This window comes from Panicum hallii, chromosome 5 (assembly GCF_002211085.1).
Source record: "Panicum hallii strain FIL2 chromosome 5, PHallii_v3.1, whole genome shotgun sequence".
In the NCBI taxonomy this organism is placed as follows: domain Eukaryota; kingdom Viridiplantae; phylum Streptophyta; class Magnoliopsida; order Poales; family Poaceae; genus Panicum; species Panicum hallii.
Window position 1 is genome coordinate 16372126 of NC_038046.1, and position 18741 is coordinate 16390866.

At 56.1% G+C, this 18741-nt stretch overlaps 2 protein-coding genes across 2 annotated transcripts; one reads left to right on the forward strand and one right to left on the reverse strand.

Moving 5' to 3' along the window:
- The first annotated feature begins 3968 nt into the window (after positions 1-3968).
- LOC112892494 (formin-like protein 18) lies at positions 3969-8792 on the forward strand. The gene is made up of 4 exons (XM_025959641.1): positions 3969-4150; positions 4284-4695; positions 4777-5525; positions 8738-8792. Exons 1-4 carry the CDS (start codon positions 3969-3971, stop codon positions 8790-8792), a joined length of 1398 nt encoding a protein of 465 aa, XP_025815426.1.
- Positions 8793-16072: 7280 nt separating this feature from the next.
- Positions 16073-18138, reverse strand: LOC112892495 (FBD-associated F-box protein At5g60610-like). Its single transcript, XM_025959642.1, has 3 exons — positions 17185-18138; positions 16954-17097; positions 16073-16441 (listed from the first exon to the last, which is right to left on the reverse strand). Exons 1-3 carry the CDS (start codon positions 18136-18138, stop codon positions 16073-16075), a joined length of 1467 nt encoding a protein of 488 aa, XP_025815427.1.
- Between the last annotated feature and the right edge of the window lie 603 nt (positions 18139-18741).

An 18741-nucleotide genomic window follows, 5' to 3' on the forward strand; every position in this document is an offset into this window, starting at 1 on the left:
TGGCCAAACCGAAAGGGTGAACCAGATTATGGAAGATATGCTGAGAGCATGTGTCCTGACCTATGGAAATGATTGGGAGCAAAGTCTACCTTACGCAGAATTTTCGTACAATAATAGTTACCAAACCAGCTTGGGCATGTCGCCATTCGAAGCCCTCTATGGAAGGAAGTGCAAAACCCCTTTGATGTGGTCAGAAGTTGGAGAACGTACCCTAGTTGGACCCGCACTCATAAAAGAGGCAGAGGAAAAAGTAGCGGAAATCCGCGAGAAATTGAAAGCGGCTCAATCCCGACAAAAGAGCTACGCAGACAAGAGAAGGCGAGAAATAAGTTTCAACCCAGGAGATTTTGTTTATCTCAAGGTCTCGCCTATCCGAGGAACGCGGAGATTTCAGGTACAGGGAAAATTGGCCCCTCGGTACATTGGACCGTATCGAGTTCTGAAGAAAGTCGGAGCAGTGGCATACCGACTGGAGTTACCAGAAGAAATGTCAGATATACACCCAGTATTTCATGTCTCGCAATTAAGAAGGTGTTTAAGAGTACCCGAGGGAGAACACGTGCCGGTAGAAACAATAGACCTGCAACCGGATCTGCGGTACCAGGAAGTGCCGGTCAAAATTCTGGACACCGTCACCAGAAGGACAAGAAACTCCGAAGTACGGATATGCAGAGTTCAGTGGAGCAGACACGGAGAAGAGGAAGCCACCTGGGAACGTGAGGAGGCTCTAAAGAAGGAATTTCCCCATCTGTTTAGGAGCCAGCCGAATCTCGAGGACGAGATTCATTTAAGTGGGGTAGGATTGTGACACCCTGAAAATCGCAAAATTAAACTACGCGTTAAGACGTCCTGATCGAAAACTTATTCGTTGTAAAACCCTGACTCCCTCCGTTTCACCGCCACACGGACGGCCGACGCGAGCCTGACCGTCGTCCCATCTCCGCACCATCCACGCGCGACTGTGTTCCGCAATCGGCGCCGGTGCGACGCGGTTCACCTCGTGCAGCGTGCGCGCGCGTGGCCGACCGGCCGCGACCGCTGCCGCAATTAGCGCCGGCGCTTCTCGTGCCGCGCGCGAATCTCCGTGCGCGCGTGGCCGACCGGCCGCGGTCGCCGCCGCGACCGGCGCCGACGCACCCCCTCTCTCTCTTCCTCTCTTTCCTTTCTCTCTCCCATTTCTTTTTCTTCCTTTTCCTTTCTTTTCCTTCCTTTCTTTTCCTTTCTTCCTTTTTTTTCCTTCCTTCCTCCTCCTCCCCCTTCCCTCCTCCTTCCCTGCGCGCCCGAGCGCCGCTGTGCACTGGCCCCGCCCGGCCGTGCCGCACGCGCGCGCGCGCCGCGTAGCCGCGCGCCACGCCGCGCCGCGCCTCGCCCCTGGCCCGCGCCACGCGTGCCGTGCGCGCACACGCCCGCGCCCGGCGCTGCGACGCCGCACCGCCCGCCGCGCCGTACGGCGCCCGCGTGCGCCTGCCCCCGCGCGTGCCGCGCCGCTCGCCGCTGCCGCGTCCTGCCCGCGCGCGCGCCGCCGCTTCCTGCCCTGTGCTGCACAGCGCCGCCCCGAGCCACGCCACGTCGTGACGGCCGCGTGCGGCCGGAGCGCCATTAATGGCGCCCGCACCGCCCGCCGGCCACCCCATCCCAACCCCCTCCGCCCCGCCGTTCCCCGCCTATAAATAGGCCCTCGCGCAGCCCCTCACTCCCCCACAACTCCCACCGCCGCCGCCTGCCTCCTCCCCTGTCCCTAGCGCCGCCGCCGCCTGTGGCCTTGCCGCCGCCCGCCCCCCACCATGGGCCCACTCCCTCACCGCGCCCCAAGCCGAGGTGAGGCCGGGAACCGGTTCCCCGCGCCCCCCTCCCTCTTTCCCTCCTCCACCCCGAGCCGCCCGGGCCCTAGGCCGCCGGATTGGCCGGGCGCCGGCGCCCCACCTCCCCTCCTCTGCTCTATGCGGGAGGAAGGAGGAAGAAAAGGGCATTTTGCCCGTAACCCCCTGCGCTTTCCTGTTTTTTCCAAGAAAACCCCCCCTCTCTCTAAGAGTACCCTTATCCATTCCCTTTTTACAAAAGAAACCTCGCCTGTTTTGTATTTCAATTTAAACCCTCCAATGCATACATCTAGATATACTTGACAACCTTTTAGCATGCCTAGAATATTTCTAAGATTCGCAAATAAATCCCTACTCTTTTCTGATAGTTACGAATAAGCCCCTGGACCCCCGTTTGAGCCCTGAAACCACCTTCGGCGCGTCATTTTATGTGCGAAACGACCTCCGATCGACCCGAAACTTTACCACGCCCTTTCTAGTATGGTTCTAGCCATGCCATTAAGAAACCACCCAGAGATATTGCCCCGACCTCCGTAACTAAATTATTTCCGATTCAAGCTCGACGATAAAAGCTTTTACTTCTTGTGCTTGATTGTGTGCCTGTTTGATTGCGTCGTAGGACACGGAGTGAACGAGGAAGGACCCGAGCGTGACCAAGCAAACGAGGATCAGTACTGCGACCCCGAACCCGAGGGACAGTGCTTCGACCAGGACTTTTCGCAAGAGTTTGACGATGGCAAGTTCAATTCCGCCCTTTGATGCATGTTTTGTCCTAGTTTTTATAAACACAACCCAATGGCCTGTATTATAAAATTGCATTGTTTTGCGTGCTGGAAACCCGGTAGGATAGCCACCCTTGTTTGAAATAACCATACTTTGACTGCCTGATTTATAAAGAAAATGCGTGTGTGTGGGAAGGGATAAAATGTGGTTTTGAAAAGTGAGTTAGACGAGATGGATGGCATTTCTGTGTGAATTGCCGATTGGTGTGCTCGTACCTGTGTGGTTGAGCGAGGAAGGGAGATATCCATCTTGTCACCCCTAAGGACCGAGTTGATGTGACATCTCACCTAGCTTCTTGTAGTGCGAACCACTTGACCGTTGTATGGGCAACGGCTTAGCATAAACCCCACTAGTTAGCCTGATAGCCATCAGGAGAGCTGAGAGCAACGGGTGATCAAGGAGAAGGGATAAGCTCTGTGTGACTTATGCCCCGGTTGAACCTCGGAGGTAGGTCGAATGACCCCTTGATGGATCCCGTGGTGGCTAGTCAGGTCTAGCTAAGGTGGGTAATGGCTTTGTTGGGATCTGCACCGGCACTAAGGTGTTCGTGCTGTGGTACCCCACCTGTGGGTAAAGTTGCACACCTCTGCAGAGTTAAAAATCTATTCGAATAGCCGTGCCCACGGTATTGGGCAAGTTACGGTGTGGTCACATAACTAGTGTTTCTCCCTGGGAATGTATTGGGCTGGTGTGAGTTGTTTGGAAAGTGTCCGGCAGTTGTGCCGTGTGCTACGGCGGACGGGGAGTCCGGTAGCATTTTCAAACTTGGATCCTGTGTGGATCAACACTGTGTGCTCCTTGGTATAAGAAAACCTGTTTTGAAAAGTGCTTTTAAAACGAACCCCTGCATATAACTGTGTTTTCCGCAAATGAACCGTAACCTTATCCTTGGATTATCCGGTGCATTAAATTCTATTAAACCCCCTTCCGTGGGTGTGATTGGACTTGCTGAGTACGTTTGTACTCACCCCTCTCTTACTTTTACAGTGGAAGACCCAGACTACATCCCCGAAGACAACGAGTAGGGTTTCGTCCTGCACCCAGTCTTGCCTGTGGTTGAGGCCACCGTTGGATTCCGCATGGCGCAAGACTCTGATGATCCTTTGTTCGTAGCTAGTATAGTTGTGTGGGTTTTGGTTGTAATCCTCGCGATAGTGGCGCTTCACTGCCCATTACCGCGTAGAGTTGTACGGTGATGTACCATCTGATGTAATAAAAGTGTTACCAGCCCAAAGGAGCGGCGAGGCTCAGGGGGCGGCACCCGAGCGGCGCAGCCAAGCCGAAGGGAGCAAGTCCCGGAGGCTCCAGCGAGGCGATGGCTCCCTGGTGGGGGAGCCGGCGCCCAAGCGCCAGAAGACCACGGGGATGGAGGAGCAGAGCGGAGCTGCACCACCTCCACCTCAACACCGGCCTCCGCCGAGACAACAGACTCCCCCGCCACCACCACCAGGGCAGCGGCCAGCGACACCACCGCCACCGTCCGAGATCAGACCACCGTCCCCAACGCCGCCGCCAGGAGGCTCAAAGGCCGGGGACGGCCCCCAGAGGTCCGGGGGGTCCTCGGCAGGGAGGAAGGTCCCCCCGGCCGCCCGGGGCAGATGGGAGTGGTACGACTTCCCGTAAGTGGTTTTATCAAGGTTTTTCATTTTCTTTCTCGGCTTCTGGTGCTTAACCAAACAGGTGGTACGGCAGGCCGCAATCTTCAAATGCTCCAGCTGGGGGATCCGACCCCCAGCCAGCGTCGGGACCTTCGGCACCGACCCCAGCAGGTCCCCCGCCCGAAGCAGCTCCAGAAGCTTCCGGACCCTTAGGCCCGGAGCTGGATGCCTCCACCCCGCCACGACCTGAAGCTGCCCCCCAGGAGGAGGCCACCAAGGCCGCTGCTGCTATGGAGGCAGCGGCTGAGGGGGCCGCTGCCACGGCGGAGGCTGCAGCGCCGGAGGCAGCAGAGATGGCGGCTCCGGAGGTAGCGGAAGAGGCGGAGGAGGCGGCACCAGGGGTCACCGAAGTTGGCTGCAGCGTCTCCCCACCGGCAGGGGAGGAGGAACCGGAGGTGGTGCTAGGGAGACGCCTCCTCCCAAGCACCGCGGAGGTCCCTCTCCCCCGGCTCATAGCCAAATGCCACCAAGCTCAGCAGGAGCTAGAGGCTGGTATGCGCCGGGAGTGGGAGAAGCTGGAGGCAGAACGCCACCGACTCTCCGACTGGGAGGTTCGCCTGGGTGACCGCATCAACTCCGTCTCTGCCCGCTACACCGAGGAGCGCGCCCAGCTCGTGCATGGGCGCGAGTTTCTGCAGGAGGAGCTGGAGCAAACCCGCGTCCGAGAGGCGGCGGCGCTCCAGCGGGAGAAAGCGGCCAGGCGGCGGGAAACGGAAGCCCTTGAGGGGCTGATCGCCGTGGAGGAGATGAAGCAGGTGGTGGCAGACAGGGAGCGGACCGCCCGGGAGCTGGCAGCACAGGCTAGGAAGGCGTCTGCGGCGGTCGAGCCGGAAAAGGCCGCCCTTGCGGATCTGGCGGCGGCGGTAGCAAAGAGAGAAGAGGGGCTTGCCGCCCGAGAAGCAGGGGAGGCGACCCGGCTCCAAGAGCTCCAGAAGCGAGAAGAGGCCGTGGAGGAGAAACTGGCCGCCGGGACCCGAAGGCACCAGGAGTGGGAGGCAGCCCTTCGGGAGAGGGAGGCCGAGGTGAAGGAACTCCTGGCGGAGCGGGGCGCCAGCCCGGACCGGCTAGCAAGATGGGTCGGCGCGGTGAACCCTCTGCTGGAAGCACTCGGAGCCAACCCCGTCTGGGTACCGGAGGCTCTTTCACCACTCGGCGCCGCACTCCAGCTGTTGGACTCCACCGCCAGACGGCTACAGGACGTGGAGGCCGGCATACAGGACCTCCTGGAGACAGAGGGACGAGCAGTTGCTCGGGGGGTGGCAGAGTACATCCTCACCAGCTTCCGGAGCCATGATCCTGCCGTCCAACTGACTCCCGTCCTGGTCGGACCCCTCCGGGCGACAGCGGCCGCCGCGCGAGAAGGGGTCCAGGAGGCGGTGGAGATGGTCGCGGCCCGCCTCCGGCGACGTCCCGAACCTACGGAGAGTGGAAGTGGCTCCGGACCGCCAGAGCAGTAGTGCTATTATCTTTTTGTTATTTCTTTTGTAATATAACTTTTATTATTGTAAGATAACCTTATAATATTGTGCATATTCAACGCAATTTTTGTGAAAAACTTAGCTGTTTTCCTGTTGTCGGTTTGTAAGGTGTTCCAAGGTCCCGTGTGGCCCCCTGGGAGGTAGTCGCGATAGGATGGGACTAGCTGCCATAGAACCGAGGTCCTGCACATGACTTAGATCGACGCTTAGTAGACGTCCCCACGAGGTCCCGGTCCGGCCAGCAAAAGCCTACTGCGTTGCGTAACGAGTCAGAGCACCGGAGCCATAGCTCGGGAATCTAAGGGGTCCCGGCCCCCGGGTCCATTGTTCAAGGTACAACGGTACCCGTCCTAGGGGGGCAGGGCGTGTAGGCTTAGGGTACGGAACCAGGCTAAGCGGCTACACAGCCCTGGACCCCAGCAAAGAACGAGCACGCCTCCCTGAAGCCAGTTCCCGGGTGGCCGGTTCCTTTTCTTCCGCGAGACAGGGGTCCCGGATAGAGACATAGTGTAGCAACCTAAGTAGGACCTTCGACACGACACAGACGCGAAAAACCACGTGGGGGGTTAGCGTAACAGGAAGCGAAAAAACCTTAGAATCGCAAAGAGTTCAAGGACGCGTTTGAGAACAAATTTCCCCTTAAATGAATTGGTACAGAAGAGTTGCGCGATGTACGCCAGGGGCTGGGTTTACGAGGGCGGACCTCTACCGCCCTGGTCCGCACTGCAATGCTACCAATTACAAAGGAAAAATTTCCTCTCAACCAGGTCCTAGGGATAGAACTTACGGAGGTGCTCAATGTTCCATGGATTGGGTAGTTGCATCCCATCCTCCGCAGCCAGGCGAACAGATCCGGGTCGGCATACCTTGGTCACCTTGAAGGGCCCCTCCCAGCTGGGGGAGAGTTTGTGCATACCCTCTCGGTTCAGGATCCGCCTTAGGACTAGGTCCCCGACCCGGAGCTCCCTACTACGCACGAACCGTTGGTGGTAGCGCCGGAGCGCTTGGTTATACTGTGCGTTTCGGACTGCTGCTCGCCATCTGCGCTCGTCGACGAGGTCCACATCTTGGCGACGCTCCTGTTCCTGCATTTCCTCATCAAAAGACCGGACTCGCAGAGAGCCCATGGTGATCTCCGGGGGAAGCCACGCTTCGGCCCCGTAAACCAAGAAGAAAGGGGTTTCCCCTGTTGCCCGGCTGAGTGTAGTCCGGTTCCCCCATAGCACACTTGGGAGCTCTTCAATCCACCTTGCGCCATGCTTCTCAAGGTCACAGTAGGTCCGGATCTTGAGCCCTCTGAGGATTTCGGCGTTGGCCCGCTCAACTTGGCCATTGCTCCTGGGGTGCGCCACCGAGGCGAAACAGAGCTGAATGCCCATATCCTCACAGTACTCCTGTAAGTACTGGCTCGTGAACTGGGTCCCATTGTCAGTGATGACCCGGTTCGGGACCCCAAACCGGCACACAATTGACCTGAGAAAAGCAGTTGCTGACGCCTTGGTGATGTTGACCACTGGGGTTGCCTCCGGCCACTTAGTGAATTTGTCAATGGCAACATAAAGGTACCGGTACCCGCCGACGGCCCTAGGGAAAGGTCCCAAGATATCCAACCGCCACATAGCAAAGGGCCAAGAGGGAGGAATCATCTGCAGTGCCTGAGCTGGAGTGTGTATTTGCCTTGCGTGGAACTGACACGCTTTGCAGGACCTTACCAACTCAGCTGCATCCTGGAGTGCTGTCGGCCAGTAAAAGCTATGCCGGAAAGCTTTACCAACCAGCGTGCGGGATGAAGAATGACTTCCGCACTCACCTCCATGGATCTCCGCAAGCAAGTCGCGGCCCTCTTCCTGAGTGATGCACCGCATGAGGACGCCGTTGGCGCCACGGCGGTAGAGATCCCCTTCTACCACTGTGTACCGCTTAGCCATCCGGACAATGCGCTCAGCAGACGCTTGATCTTCAGGAAGGTAATTATCTTTCAGGTAGTCCCGGACCTTAGAGATCCATGCATCGGGACCTTCCTGAGAAACTGGGCGTGGCTCCCTGAGGTCTTCGGGCCTCTCAAGGGAGCACACGACCCTTGGCGGGCACCACGGATGGAGCACCGCCGGGACCGCTAGCTTCAAGGTGCTAGTCCGACCCCCATCGCCCAGGTCGGCAAGCTGGGCGGAAGGCTTCAGCAGACGCCTTTGGAAAACGCCCTCCGGCACGGGTGCCTGAGTCGATGCGCTCGTGGAGAGTGCATCAGCTGCTGTGTTGCCTTCTCGTGGAACATGTTGTAGTTCCAGCACATCGAAGTCCTTCTCGAGCCTCTTCACATGAATGAGGTAAGCTGCGAGCTGGGGGTTGTTGTAGCAACATTCCCCCCGGACCTGCCTGATGATGAGCTGGGAGTCCCCTTTGACCAGGAGCTCCCGGACCCCCAGGGACAGAGCCGCCGCGAGCCCAAAGATCAAGGCCTCATACTCCGCCATGTTGTTGGTGGCCTCAAAATCGAGGTGCACCATGTACTTTAACTGCTCGCCACGTGGGTCGATGAGGACCACGCCCGCCCCGGCCCTCTTGCTGCGGGCGGACCCGTCAAAGAAGAGGGTCCAGTGAGGCCCGGTGAAGACCGGAGCCCTGACCTCCGGACGTGGGGGGTCCGTCCCTTGGTCCGGACCCCCGGAGGTGCTTGGTGCAGGCGTCCACTCCGCGATGAAGTCAGCAAGGATCTGGCTCTTTATGGCGTGACGCGGCTGGAAGTCGAGCTGAAACCCAGCGAGCTCCGCTGCCCACTTGGCAATGTTGCCCGTGGCGTTGGAGTTGTGGAGGATGGCCCTTAATGGGTAGGAGGTCACCACCACAATCTTGTGTGCCTGAAAGTAGTGGCGGAGTTTCCTGAACGCAACAAGTATAGCATAAAGGAGTTTATGCGTCTCAGGATACCTGGCCTTTGCCTCATGAAGGACCTCACTGACGTAGTAGACCGGCTTCTGAACGGTCCTGACTTTGCCAGGTGGACTGGATCCTTCAACTTGAGCTGGGGGCCCGTCGGCCCCCATGCTGCTTAGCACTTCCCCGGGTCGGAACCCGGCCGGACCCTCCGAAGTAGGGCCGGTCGCAGGAGTGGAGGAGGCCGGACCTCCTTCTCCTGCAGGGGGGTCCGCAGGGGCCCCCTGCGAGGGAAGCTCGGACCGCTCGGTGACCAGCACCATGCTGATCACTTCGGTCGTTGCTGCAAGATAAAGAAACAGTGTCTCACCTGGGTCCGGTGCGACCAGGACCAGCAAGGAGGTAAGGTACTGCTTCATCTCTTGGAAGGCACGTTCTGCCTCTTCGGTCCATACGAATGGGCCGGACCCCCTCATCAACTTGAAGAAGGGAAGCGCCCTCTCCGCCAGCCTCGAAATGAAGCGGCTGAGGGCTGCAAGGGACCCCGCCAACCTCTGTACATCTTTGAGGCGTGCAGGGGGTCTCATTGCCTCGATCGCCCGGACCTTGTCCGGGTTGGCCTCGATTCCCCGGTGGGAGACCAGGAAACCAAGGAGCTTTCCCGCCGATACGCCGAAGACACACTTCTCGGGGTTAAGCTTAGTAGAGGTCGCCCGTAACTTGTCGAAGACTTGAGCCAAGTTTTCTAGGAGGGAATTCAACTCTCTAGTCTTGACAATGATGTCATCAACATACACCTCGACTATTTCTCTAACCAAATCACCTAGAGTGATGTTCATTGCACGAGCAAAGGTGGGTAGAGCATTAAGTAATCCATAAGGCATCACTATATAACAATAAAGACCATCCACTGTTACAAAAGCTGTGTGCTTCCTATCATCACAAGCCATCTTGATTTGGTGGAAACCAGAATAGGCATCTATGAAGGACAGCAAATCACACCCGGAGGTGGAGTCTACAATCTGGTCTATGCGCGGAAGTGGATAAGGGTCTTTTGGACATGCCTTGTTTAGATTGGTGTAGTCGATGCACATCCGAAGCTTCCCGTTGGCCTTTGGGACCACAACCGGGTTGGCCAACCATACAGGATGGTATACCTCCTCGATGAAGCCAGCCTGCAGCAGCTTGCGGACCTCTTCACGGATGAAGTTTTGCCGCTCGATGGACTGCTTGCGTGGCTTCTGCCGGACCGGCCTGGCGTCGGGGTGGATCTTCAGATGATGCTCAATCACCTCCCTAGGGATCCCGGGCATCTGTGACGGTTCCCAGGCGAACACGTCAACATTTGCCCGGAGGAAGGCGATGAGCGCGCTTTCCTATTTCTCTCCCAGGTTGCCATCGATGCGGGTGGTCTGGGAGGTCTCCGCTCCGACCTGGACGGTCTTCACGGGAACATCGTCCGTGTCGGACGGACGGACCTTCGGTGCCCTGGCCAGGGCCTTGGCTCGTGAGGTCGAGGGGTCGGACCCCTGGGCGCCAGTTGCAGGGGCAAGCCCCGTGGCCAGCGCATGGAGCTTTTCGACCGCCACAACAGCAGCGGCTCGGTCGCTCTGGACGGTGAGGACAACAGCCGGAGAAGGCATCTTCAGAACCAGGTACCCGTAGTGGGCAACGGCCATGAACCGGTACAGGGCCGGTCTGCCGATGATGGCGTTGAAGGGGAGGTTAACTTCCGCAACCTCGAACTGTACGTTCTCGGTACGGAAATTGTCCTCCGTCCCGAATGTAACCGGTAAGGTGATGGTCCCTACTGGGTACACGGGATCCGGACCCACTCCTGAGAATGGGCGTGATGGAGCTAGCTTGGACTCCGGGATCTGCAGGTGTTTGAACGCTGCATAGCTGATGACGCTGAGGCCGGCGCCTCCGTCGATCAGCACGTGGTGAAGGCGGACGTTGGCGATAGTGGGTGCCGTGATGAGCGGCAGCACTCCTGCGCCCGCCATGTTCTCTGGGCAGTCAGATGGCCCAAAGGAGATGGTGGTGCCCTTCCACCACTGGTGGGGCGCCGCCCTCGGCACCCCTGATTTCACCGAGAGGACCTCCCGGCGAAGGGCCTTGACGTCCCGTCGGGAGACGAGCTCCGAACTGCCACCGTACATAACGTACAGTTTTTTGCTGCGCTCGTCCCCACCGGACTCGGAGTCGGACTGCTGGAACAGTCCCTTGAGGTCTTTATTGGGGGTTTGATACCCCAACTCCCTCTCAGTCGCAGCCGCGTCGGCATCGGAGGCTTTCTCCTTGCCGGACCGCCGCGGAGGGGAGGAGCCTTCCTTGGCGGCTTGGTCACGCCTCTTGCTGAGGCGTTCCGCGAGCTTCTGGATCTCGCGGCACTCAGCGGCGCTGTGGCGAGCCCCAGGATGAACAGGGCACGACCCGGGGTCGGTGCGCTGCTGTCGTGGGCGCTTGCCGCGGGAGTTTTGGCCCCCGGTCGTTGCAGCTGCAATGGCCGGACCCCCGATCCGTGACTTGTCGAAGCCACGGGTCTTCTTGTTCTTCTTCTTGCCGCTGCCAGGGGCAGCGACACTGGGCCCACTCGTTTGAGCAGGTCCTGCCTGTGTTGCAGAGTGCCACGCACGGCCCTCTGCAGCTCGGGCGCACTTGTCCGCCAGAGCGAACAGGGTGGTGACGGCTTCCACCTGGTGGGTCGCCAGCTTCTCTAGCATCTTCTCGTCTCGGACCCCCTGTCGGAAGGCCGTGATAATAGACGCATCGGAAATACGTGGGATAGTTCCTCGTACCTTAGTGAAACGGGAGATGAAGGCCCGGAGGGTTTCCCCGGGTTGTTGCCTCACGGCGTGGAGGTGGGCCTTCACGCCATGCTGCTGGAACGCGCTGGCGAAGTTCGCAGTGAACTGTGCGCAGAGCTCACCCCAGGAATGGATGGATCCCGGGGTAAGGTTCATGAGCCAGGTCCGGGCCGGCCCGGTCAAGGCTACATGAAAGTAACTTGCCATGACGGCTTCGTTACCTCCAGCCGCCGTGATGGCGGTGATGTAGACCTGCAGGAACTCCGACGGGTTGGAGGACCCGTCATATTTTTCCGGCAGGTGAGGCCGAAACTTGGACGGCCAGGCGACCACACGAAGGTGGTCTGCGAGCGCTACACAGCCCACGCCCGACGCCGGCGCCTGGGCGAGTCCTTGCGGCCTGGCCGCAGCCGCATCGAGTTCGGGCGCAAGGTCCCGACCCTCAATGTTGAGCCGTCGGTTGCGTGCTCGCTCGATGGAGATCCTGGCATCCTCTCCCGCATGCCTGCGGTTGAGCTCTGCCCGGAGGTCCTCAGTCCGTGCACTCCTTACTGATGGTGAGTGCACAGAACCGGATGCGCCGCCCTGGCGACGGCGCTGCCTGGATACAGACCCCCCTGCTGAGCCTGGGGAAGCCTGTGCCAGGTTGAGGAGGCGGTCGACGTCGTCACGCCATTGTCTGTGCGCGTCTGGCGACGCCGCCTCGCCAGGGGGGTTGCGGAGCAGCTCCCTGGCTGCCATGAGGGGCCCGCTCGGTGGGAGCACTGATTGGGCCACAGAGGCCCGCTCCACTGCGCATGGTGGAGCAGCACGCGGAGCCACCCTGGAGGCGGGATGGCGCGAGGCGCGTGGCGCCGTTGACGCCACTTCTTCACCGATCAGGAGGTCATGGTGACCATTTTCCTGCGCCATCGAGGTCGCGGTGGTCGACCGAACGCAAACCAAACCTAAGCCCCCTACCTGGCGCGCCAAATGTCGGAGGAAATCTCCAGCCGGGTGGCGGAAAGCACCCGCCTAATCCTAGTTAAGGATGGGTTTGGAGGAGACTTAGGAACGCTCGATCGGTCGACAGATGAACGCAGGAAGGACACGAAGATTTAGAGTGGTTCGGGCCGCCGGAGCGTAATACCCTACGTCCACTTTGGTGTTGTATTGGCTGCGTGAGCCTGAATGGAAAGCAGCATAAGCTCGTGTGATTCTGATTGCTGAGCCCCCCCCCTTTTTTCCTTTTCTCTCTCTTTTCTAACGAGTGCACTCTCCCTTTTATAGCTCAAGGGGAGTGCTTACACTGTGCGGGACCCCGACAGGTGGGCCCGGCCAACAGGAGCCGTTCTACGAGAGATAAGGAGGTCTTCTCCTCGAGCTCCTCTCGATCGAGAAATTGATGTGCGTATCCACAGCCAGGATATGGCCGTGTACAGCCTTGTCTTGTACAGTGTCCGGCGTCAGCGTTACCCAACAGTGAAGCCGTGCTGTCACTGTTGGGATGGGACTTTCGGACAGAGGGCGAGACGGGGCTGTCCTGTGGCGCGCGCACTGTTACAGCGCACGCCTTGGCTCGCCTATTACAGGCCATCATCACCCGCGCAGCGCCGTGACGGGACTGCACACAGTCCGCCCACTGTGCGCGGTGATACGACGCGCCGCCTTCAGATCAGACAGGCTTACCGTGGTGTCAGCTTACCTGCCCCGCGTGTCAGTGGCAGGCCACACCTTTTAACTCTGGCGCGCCCGACCCAGCTACCGCATTAAATGCTGGTAGGTGGAGAGGCGACCTGCAAGGGGCCTCCGGCCGTAGGCACGCGGCGGGGCCAGCCTCGCTCCTCCCGCTGGGCTGCACATGGCGGCACCGGACCCCTTCACGGGGGAAGGGGGCTCCGGACCCCCGAGACCGGTCGGAGCGGGCTGGCCTGTGATGGCCTGGCCATCACACGTGGCGGCCCCGGACCTCCCAGGGGAGACCGGGTCCGCGGGGCTACTCGAGAGCTCTCCCGCCCACCTGGGTGTGCAGAGGCCTCGGACCTCATGGAGGTCGGGGAGGGTCCGGAGACCGTGGTCCCAGCTGTCAGGCCCGGAGGCCGTGTGCCACATGGCCCAGAGCCAAGAGGGAGCATGGATTATGAGAAGCCAATGGCCTGGACACCCTAGCAGGAGGTACCACTATCCGTATGTACCGACAGTCACATTTAATTTGACACATAAAAGGTGATGACGCATAACAGAGCCCGGCACCTGAAGTAAAGATGATGGGTTTTGAAAAAGGCTCGTCGCCTTGGTGTTCAACGAAGGTGATGGGTTTTATATATGTTCCTGTCACTTACCTGCTCATCATTGGTGACAAACCTCTAGCATGCCCGTCAAACTTTCATGGACCAGCTGGTGACGAGCTCTTTTGTTGTTTGTCACCGTTGACTTAGCTCACTATTACAGCTTGCTAGCTGCTGCCCGCAAACATAGATACTGTTTGCAACGGCAGCTGGCTAATTTTTTGTGGGTTTGAAGTTGGACTTCCTTTTGGCACTTAAAGGTATGCATCTCCCCCCTGTTCACATGTTTCCTCCCTTCCTCTCCTCTTTGCTCCTATTCGTGAGAAGTTGAATTTTGCATGTTGCTCTCAGAATCTTTGGTATAAGGAGGTATATGAATGTTAGATTTACTTCTAGGTTTTTCTGATTCTACCACGAAATGCCATAGATCTAGTTTACCTCTATGATTTTTCTGATCACATGCTGTGTAACATGTGTTTGCCCATATCAAAGTGTTATGGTGTCGTGGAATTTGTTTGTGGGTGGAAGATGGCTGTACCAAATCATGTCTGGCCTCTAGGATTTAGCCAGGAAGCAAGCCTTCCTTGAAGTGGGTGGAAGCGGTCACGTATTTTGGGCAACAATTAATCAAAGACCGTCCCATCTTATAATATGATAATTGACTAGATGCGTTGCCCGTCGCCTATGGCGATCTTTGCCCGTCACCTACTATAAGGATTTCATGTAGTGTTAATCACCTGTTAACCTACTTTTTCATCCGGTGACTTCCACCGACCTTTAGTGAGGAACTGTCCTAAAACTATCAGGGTCCCTTTTAGTGAGGGGCGGACCTAGGGTCCGGTGACCCTGGGCTCCTGCCCGGGCTCCACGCGGGACCAGAAGCGCATGCCTGCACAGTTTGACCGGGCAAAAAAGAATTGACCAAGGCAGCTCGGCAAGGCACACAATATCTGCCATTGTGCATGGCTGGGTAGAGCCACATGTTTACGGGCAGGGCAAGACCTTCCGTGGACGAGCACGCGTTCTAACAAATCCATCACTTGATTTACTAGCTAGTTTTCTCAAATCTCATTGGGCGCAGACCTAATATATCTTGATGGTTTGCTACAATGCAATGAGCGGAAACTTCACTTCGACTATATCAGAACATTTAGCACTCGCAAAATACGGCTGCCTCATAACCATAAGGTTGTGTAGTGTCTCTATTGGAGATATACTATTGGACCTTTGGTGTCAAATTGTTAGTGCTCATTTTTTAATATCATAGTGAGGCAATTGATGTAATTTCTCCTTTCTCTTAATCTATGTATATTTGCAAATGTACTAAACATGATTTTAGTTCTAGACTATAGAGCAAAAAACTTTGTTCGTAGTCAATATATTTATGTGAATCTGTTATCAGTTGCTATGTTCACCCAAGCTGTGAAAGTTTCTGGGTCCGCCACAGCTTTTATTTGTGCCTGTAACTTAAACTGTCCTAAAAAACCTCAGTGTCTTTTATACTTGTGTCGGACAGAGTATCTTATGAAGATCAAGGATTAAAAATAAGACACGCATACATCTTCGACTAGGGTAGCAGTTAAGTTCTTCCAAAAGGAAGAAAATTGGGATAACAACATGCGCTAAAATTCTGAATGCATGTGTATGCTAAATTGCATTTATCTTGGAAAAGGATATCATATTGGAGCATTTTTAACTTATTTCTAGAAAAAATATCATTGTTCAAATACTTCTAAAGACGCCCTGATTTATCAATTCTCTATCCTACCCTTTTTAGTGGATCTAGGGAAATAAGCAATTAATAGTAAAAAAGAAGAGCCGTAGGAAATTATGAAACATCGAATCTTATATTACTACCCTTGTTTCTTTTTCGGGCTGCCATAGAAAAATCATATTTTATTTGAAAGTACCTAGAATCAAACATATGTTATACAATCTGATAGTTCCTGTATAGTAATGTCTTTCATGCCTTTAAGGTAAATTAAAATACCCGATAAAAAATCACAATTTTGATTCAGTGGAATCAATAAATTTCATATTATGTTGTTCTTTTTGGAAAAAAGTGTGGAGATTTAACGGTGACCATAACTATTAATTTGAATAGACGCATAGGGGTGCAACTCAGATTGAACATCCAATTAGATACACAACAGCAGCAACGTTTCCTGAGCAACAGTCATACCAAATGCAGATTACAACAGCATCATTTAGCATCTTCAGTGTATTACTAGGTAGTACGATTGCTGATAAATGATAATATTAGTTCTTCCAATGCTACTACTGGATCCGAACAAAGATAAACGCAATCGCTGCTAGCTCTCCATCAGGCCGGGGTTAAGTTGCATACAATGTGCAAAGACCATAATGGTAGGAGGCGTCTTTTCAATTCAGGCAATCAAACGGGTCATTGCGAGAAAGATCAGAAGCCACTTCATATGTCCAAATGCCATAATCTTGACCTGCCAATATCATCAGTTCAATGCCGTTGCTCAGTGAGGCCAGCAAGCTTAGTGTACCATTTACGCCGCCCCCCGAAACAGAAATACTTTTATCCTCTAAGATGTAGATTTTCTGAAGCACCTTTCCTCCTTCAAGAATAGATTTGAGGAATTCGATCTCACAATTCTCCCACTGGAACCCATGAATTACTACCTTATTGATACTTCCCTTGACACACTCAACTGAATCAATTTCATTCTTCCAAAACTCAGAATTCCCGTTCTTGCTAGTGGCTCCACGATCTGGAATAGACTGTCAAAACAGGACGCAAAGTGTATCAAACAGTGAATTACGTTGTGGTGATGAGAACTGAAAAGGCAGGTACGGTGCTACATGCCAATGGATTGAGAACTAAAAGAAAAAAGAATCACTTGATGCACTTTGTTCGCTAGATGGGCATATGATGATGCACAACTTGTCTACTTCTCATACACAATTCCTGCTCTCTATTTCTCTTTGTCGTGTCGTGCCACCCCAAACCCCATTCTCTCTGTGCTCGCCCTGCCCTGCCCTGCCCCACCCCCCTCCTCTTTCAGCCACACGGAGGCCGGAGCTCCAACAGTGTCGTTGCCACCCGACCGCACTGCTATGACCATGCCACCACCTACTGCCATTTTTGCCATGCCTCATCCATCTTTCTAAGCCTACCCCCCACCCAGATCCGAACCCTAACTTTTGCCAGAATTTTGCAAAGGACCGTGACCGAAAGCCTCATCATTTGAAACCTATCAAGTATGGAAAATTAACACGATTTCTTCAATTACCCGGACATGTAGAGTTTCAATGTTTGGGAAGCATTGAAGGAAGCAAGAAACCATCCTTGCTTTACTGCGAACTCCAAATTGAACGGACAGTGCTAATATCTTGACGCTCGGAACCACTGCATCAGGCGCAACCTTCTTACCATCCTACATTGCCCCAAAAATTAGTAGATTTAGATAATTACTAATCCCTTAATGACACGGAAATAAATAATAGCAGAAGATGATCGGAACCTTAATGACCGTGTCTCCGATCTGCAGCTCGTGATGGTTGGGATTGAGGAACCCCAATGCCTGAAGCACGGACGCTCTGGCGATCTTGACCCTCATGCGACTGCCGTCCCTTCTGCTGCCACACGATGACGATGACGTTTGGATGATGATCCGCTCCAGCAGTGGGGCGGCGACGACGGCGAGCTCCTCCGCCACGGAGTGCCAGAACACGACGCACCGGAGGCTTCGGCTGCTGACGCGCACCTGCGCGGGCACGCCAGCGCTGAGTACGAAAACGAGGGTATTAAGCCTGGGGCTACTCGCCAGCACGCGGTCGAGGTCCAGCTCCTGGATTATGGTCCTGCTGAGGACGAGCTCCCGCAGGCGGGGCAGCGCCGCCGCTCCCCGCGGCAGGACGGGGGCGCCGGACGTGTCGTGGAACCGCCAGTCCGAGATCCGGAGGCGCTGCAGCGAGCGGCACTCGAGGAGCGCGCGGGGGAGCAGGTCAAGCCCCGCCCAGGGGATGTTGTTCAGGACGAGCTCCCTGGCTCCCTTGGCGGCGAGCACGCGGATCCAGCGCCGGAGGACGTGCTTCTCGGCGTCGCTGAAGTAGCAGGTCAGGCTCACGGAGCGGAAGGGGCCCGGGTGGGCGCGCATGGCGGCGGAGACGGTGGCGCTGACCGCGCCCACGTGGCTGGGGTTGTTGAGGAGGAGGTCGGTGTCGTCGAGGACGAGCGGGCTGGAGGCCCAGAGCCGGCGCCACTGGGAGGAGAGCACCGCCGTGCGCGCTGCCTCCTTGATCGGGAGGAGGGAGACGATGCTGGAGAGGACGTCGTCGGGCAGGCCGCTGATGAGGTCCTCGCCCCCGTGGGGGCCGTCGCCGTCGGAGTCCGAGGCGGTGGCGCCCGCGACGCCGCTGGATCTCGCGGAGAAGCAGGAGAAGAACCTCCTCAAGCCTGACGACGGGCCGCTCATATGGTGCCCGGAGTCGCGCGCGCGGGCAATGAGGGAAGACGGGCTGCGGACACTGTGTGTGTGTGCTGCTACCGTGCAAGATCGGGAGCTAATTAATCAAGCGTTCTCGGATTTTCAGTGAGGGGAGACGACTGGCGATGATTAGATGTGGGCCAGTGGAAAGTTCAAGCAGGGGAAAGTGTTTTGCAGAGCTCATTGTTTATGGGTATATATCAAAGCTGATGACATTAAAGCCCCTTTGGCTGCTGCCTTTCTATAGATGTGTAACGCTTAAGCTTGGAGCCATGGAAGATATCGTGAAGCTTTAGAAAGCAGTTCCCGGAGCAACTGGTCATTACTTCCGTGAGGCATTCCAGAGAAGTGAAAAAAAATACGAGTACTATACCAGTAAGAAAACAATAGACAAAAATGATTTTACTATAAAAAAAATCCCACTGATCAATGTATGTTTCAACCGGCTGCTTCAGTAAGTTTTGGTGTATTTGTTGAAAGAACGTGCTTAACTGTTGCTCAATGGAAGACTGATCATCGATTTGGTTGCAAAGTCTATCAACATTCGTGGTTCTGTGGGTTACCTTCAAGTGTTATTGGTTGGCCGATCCA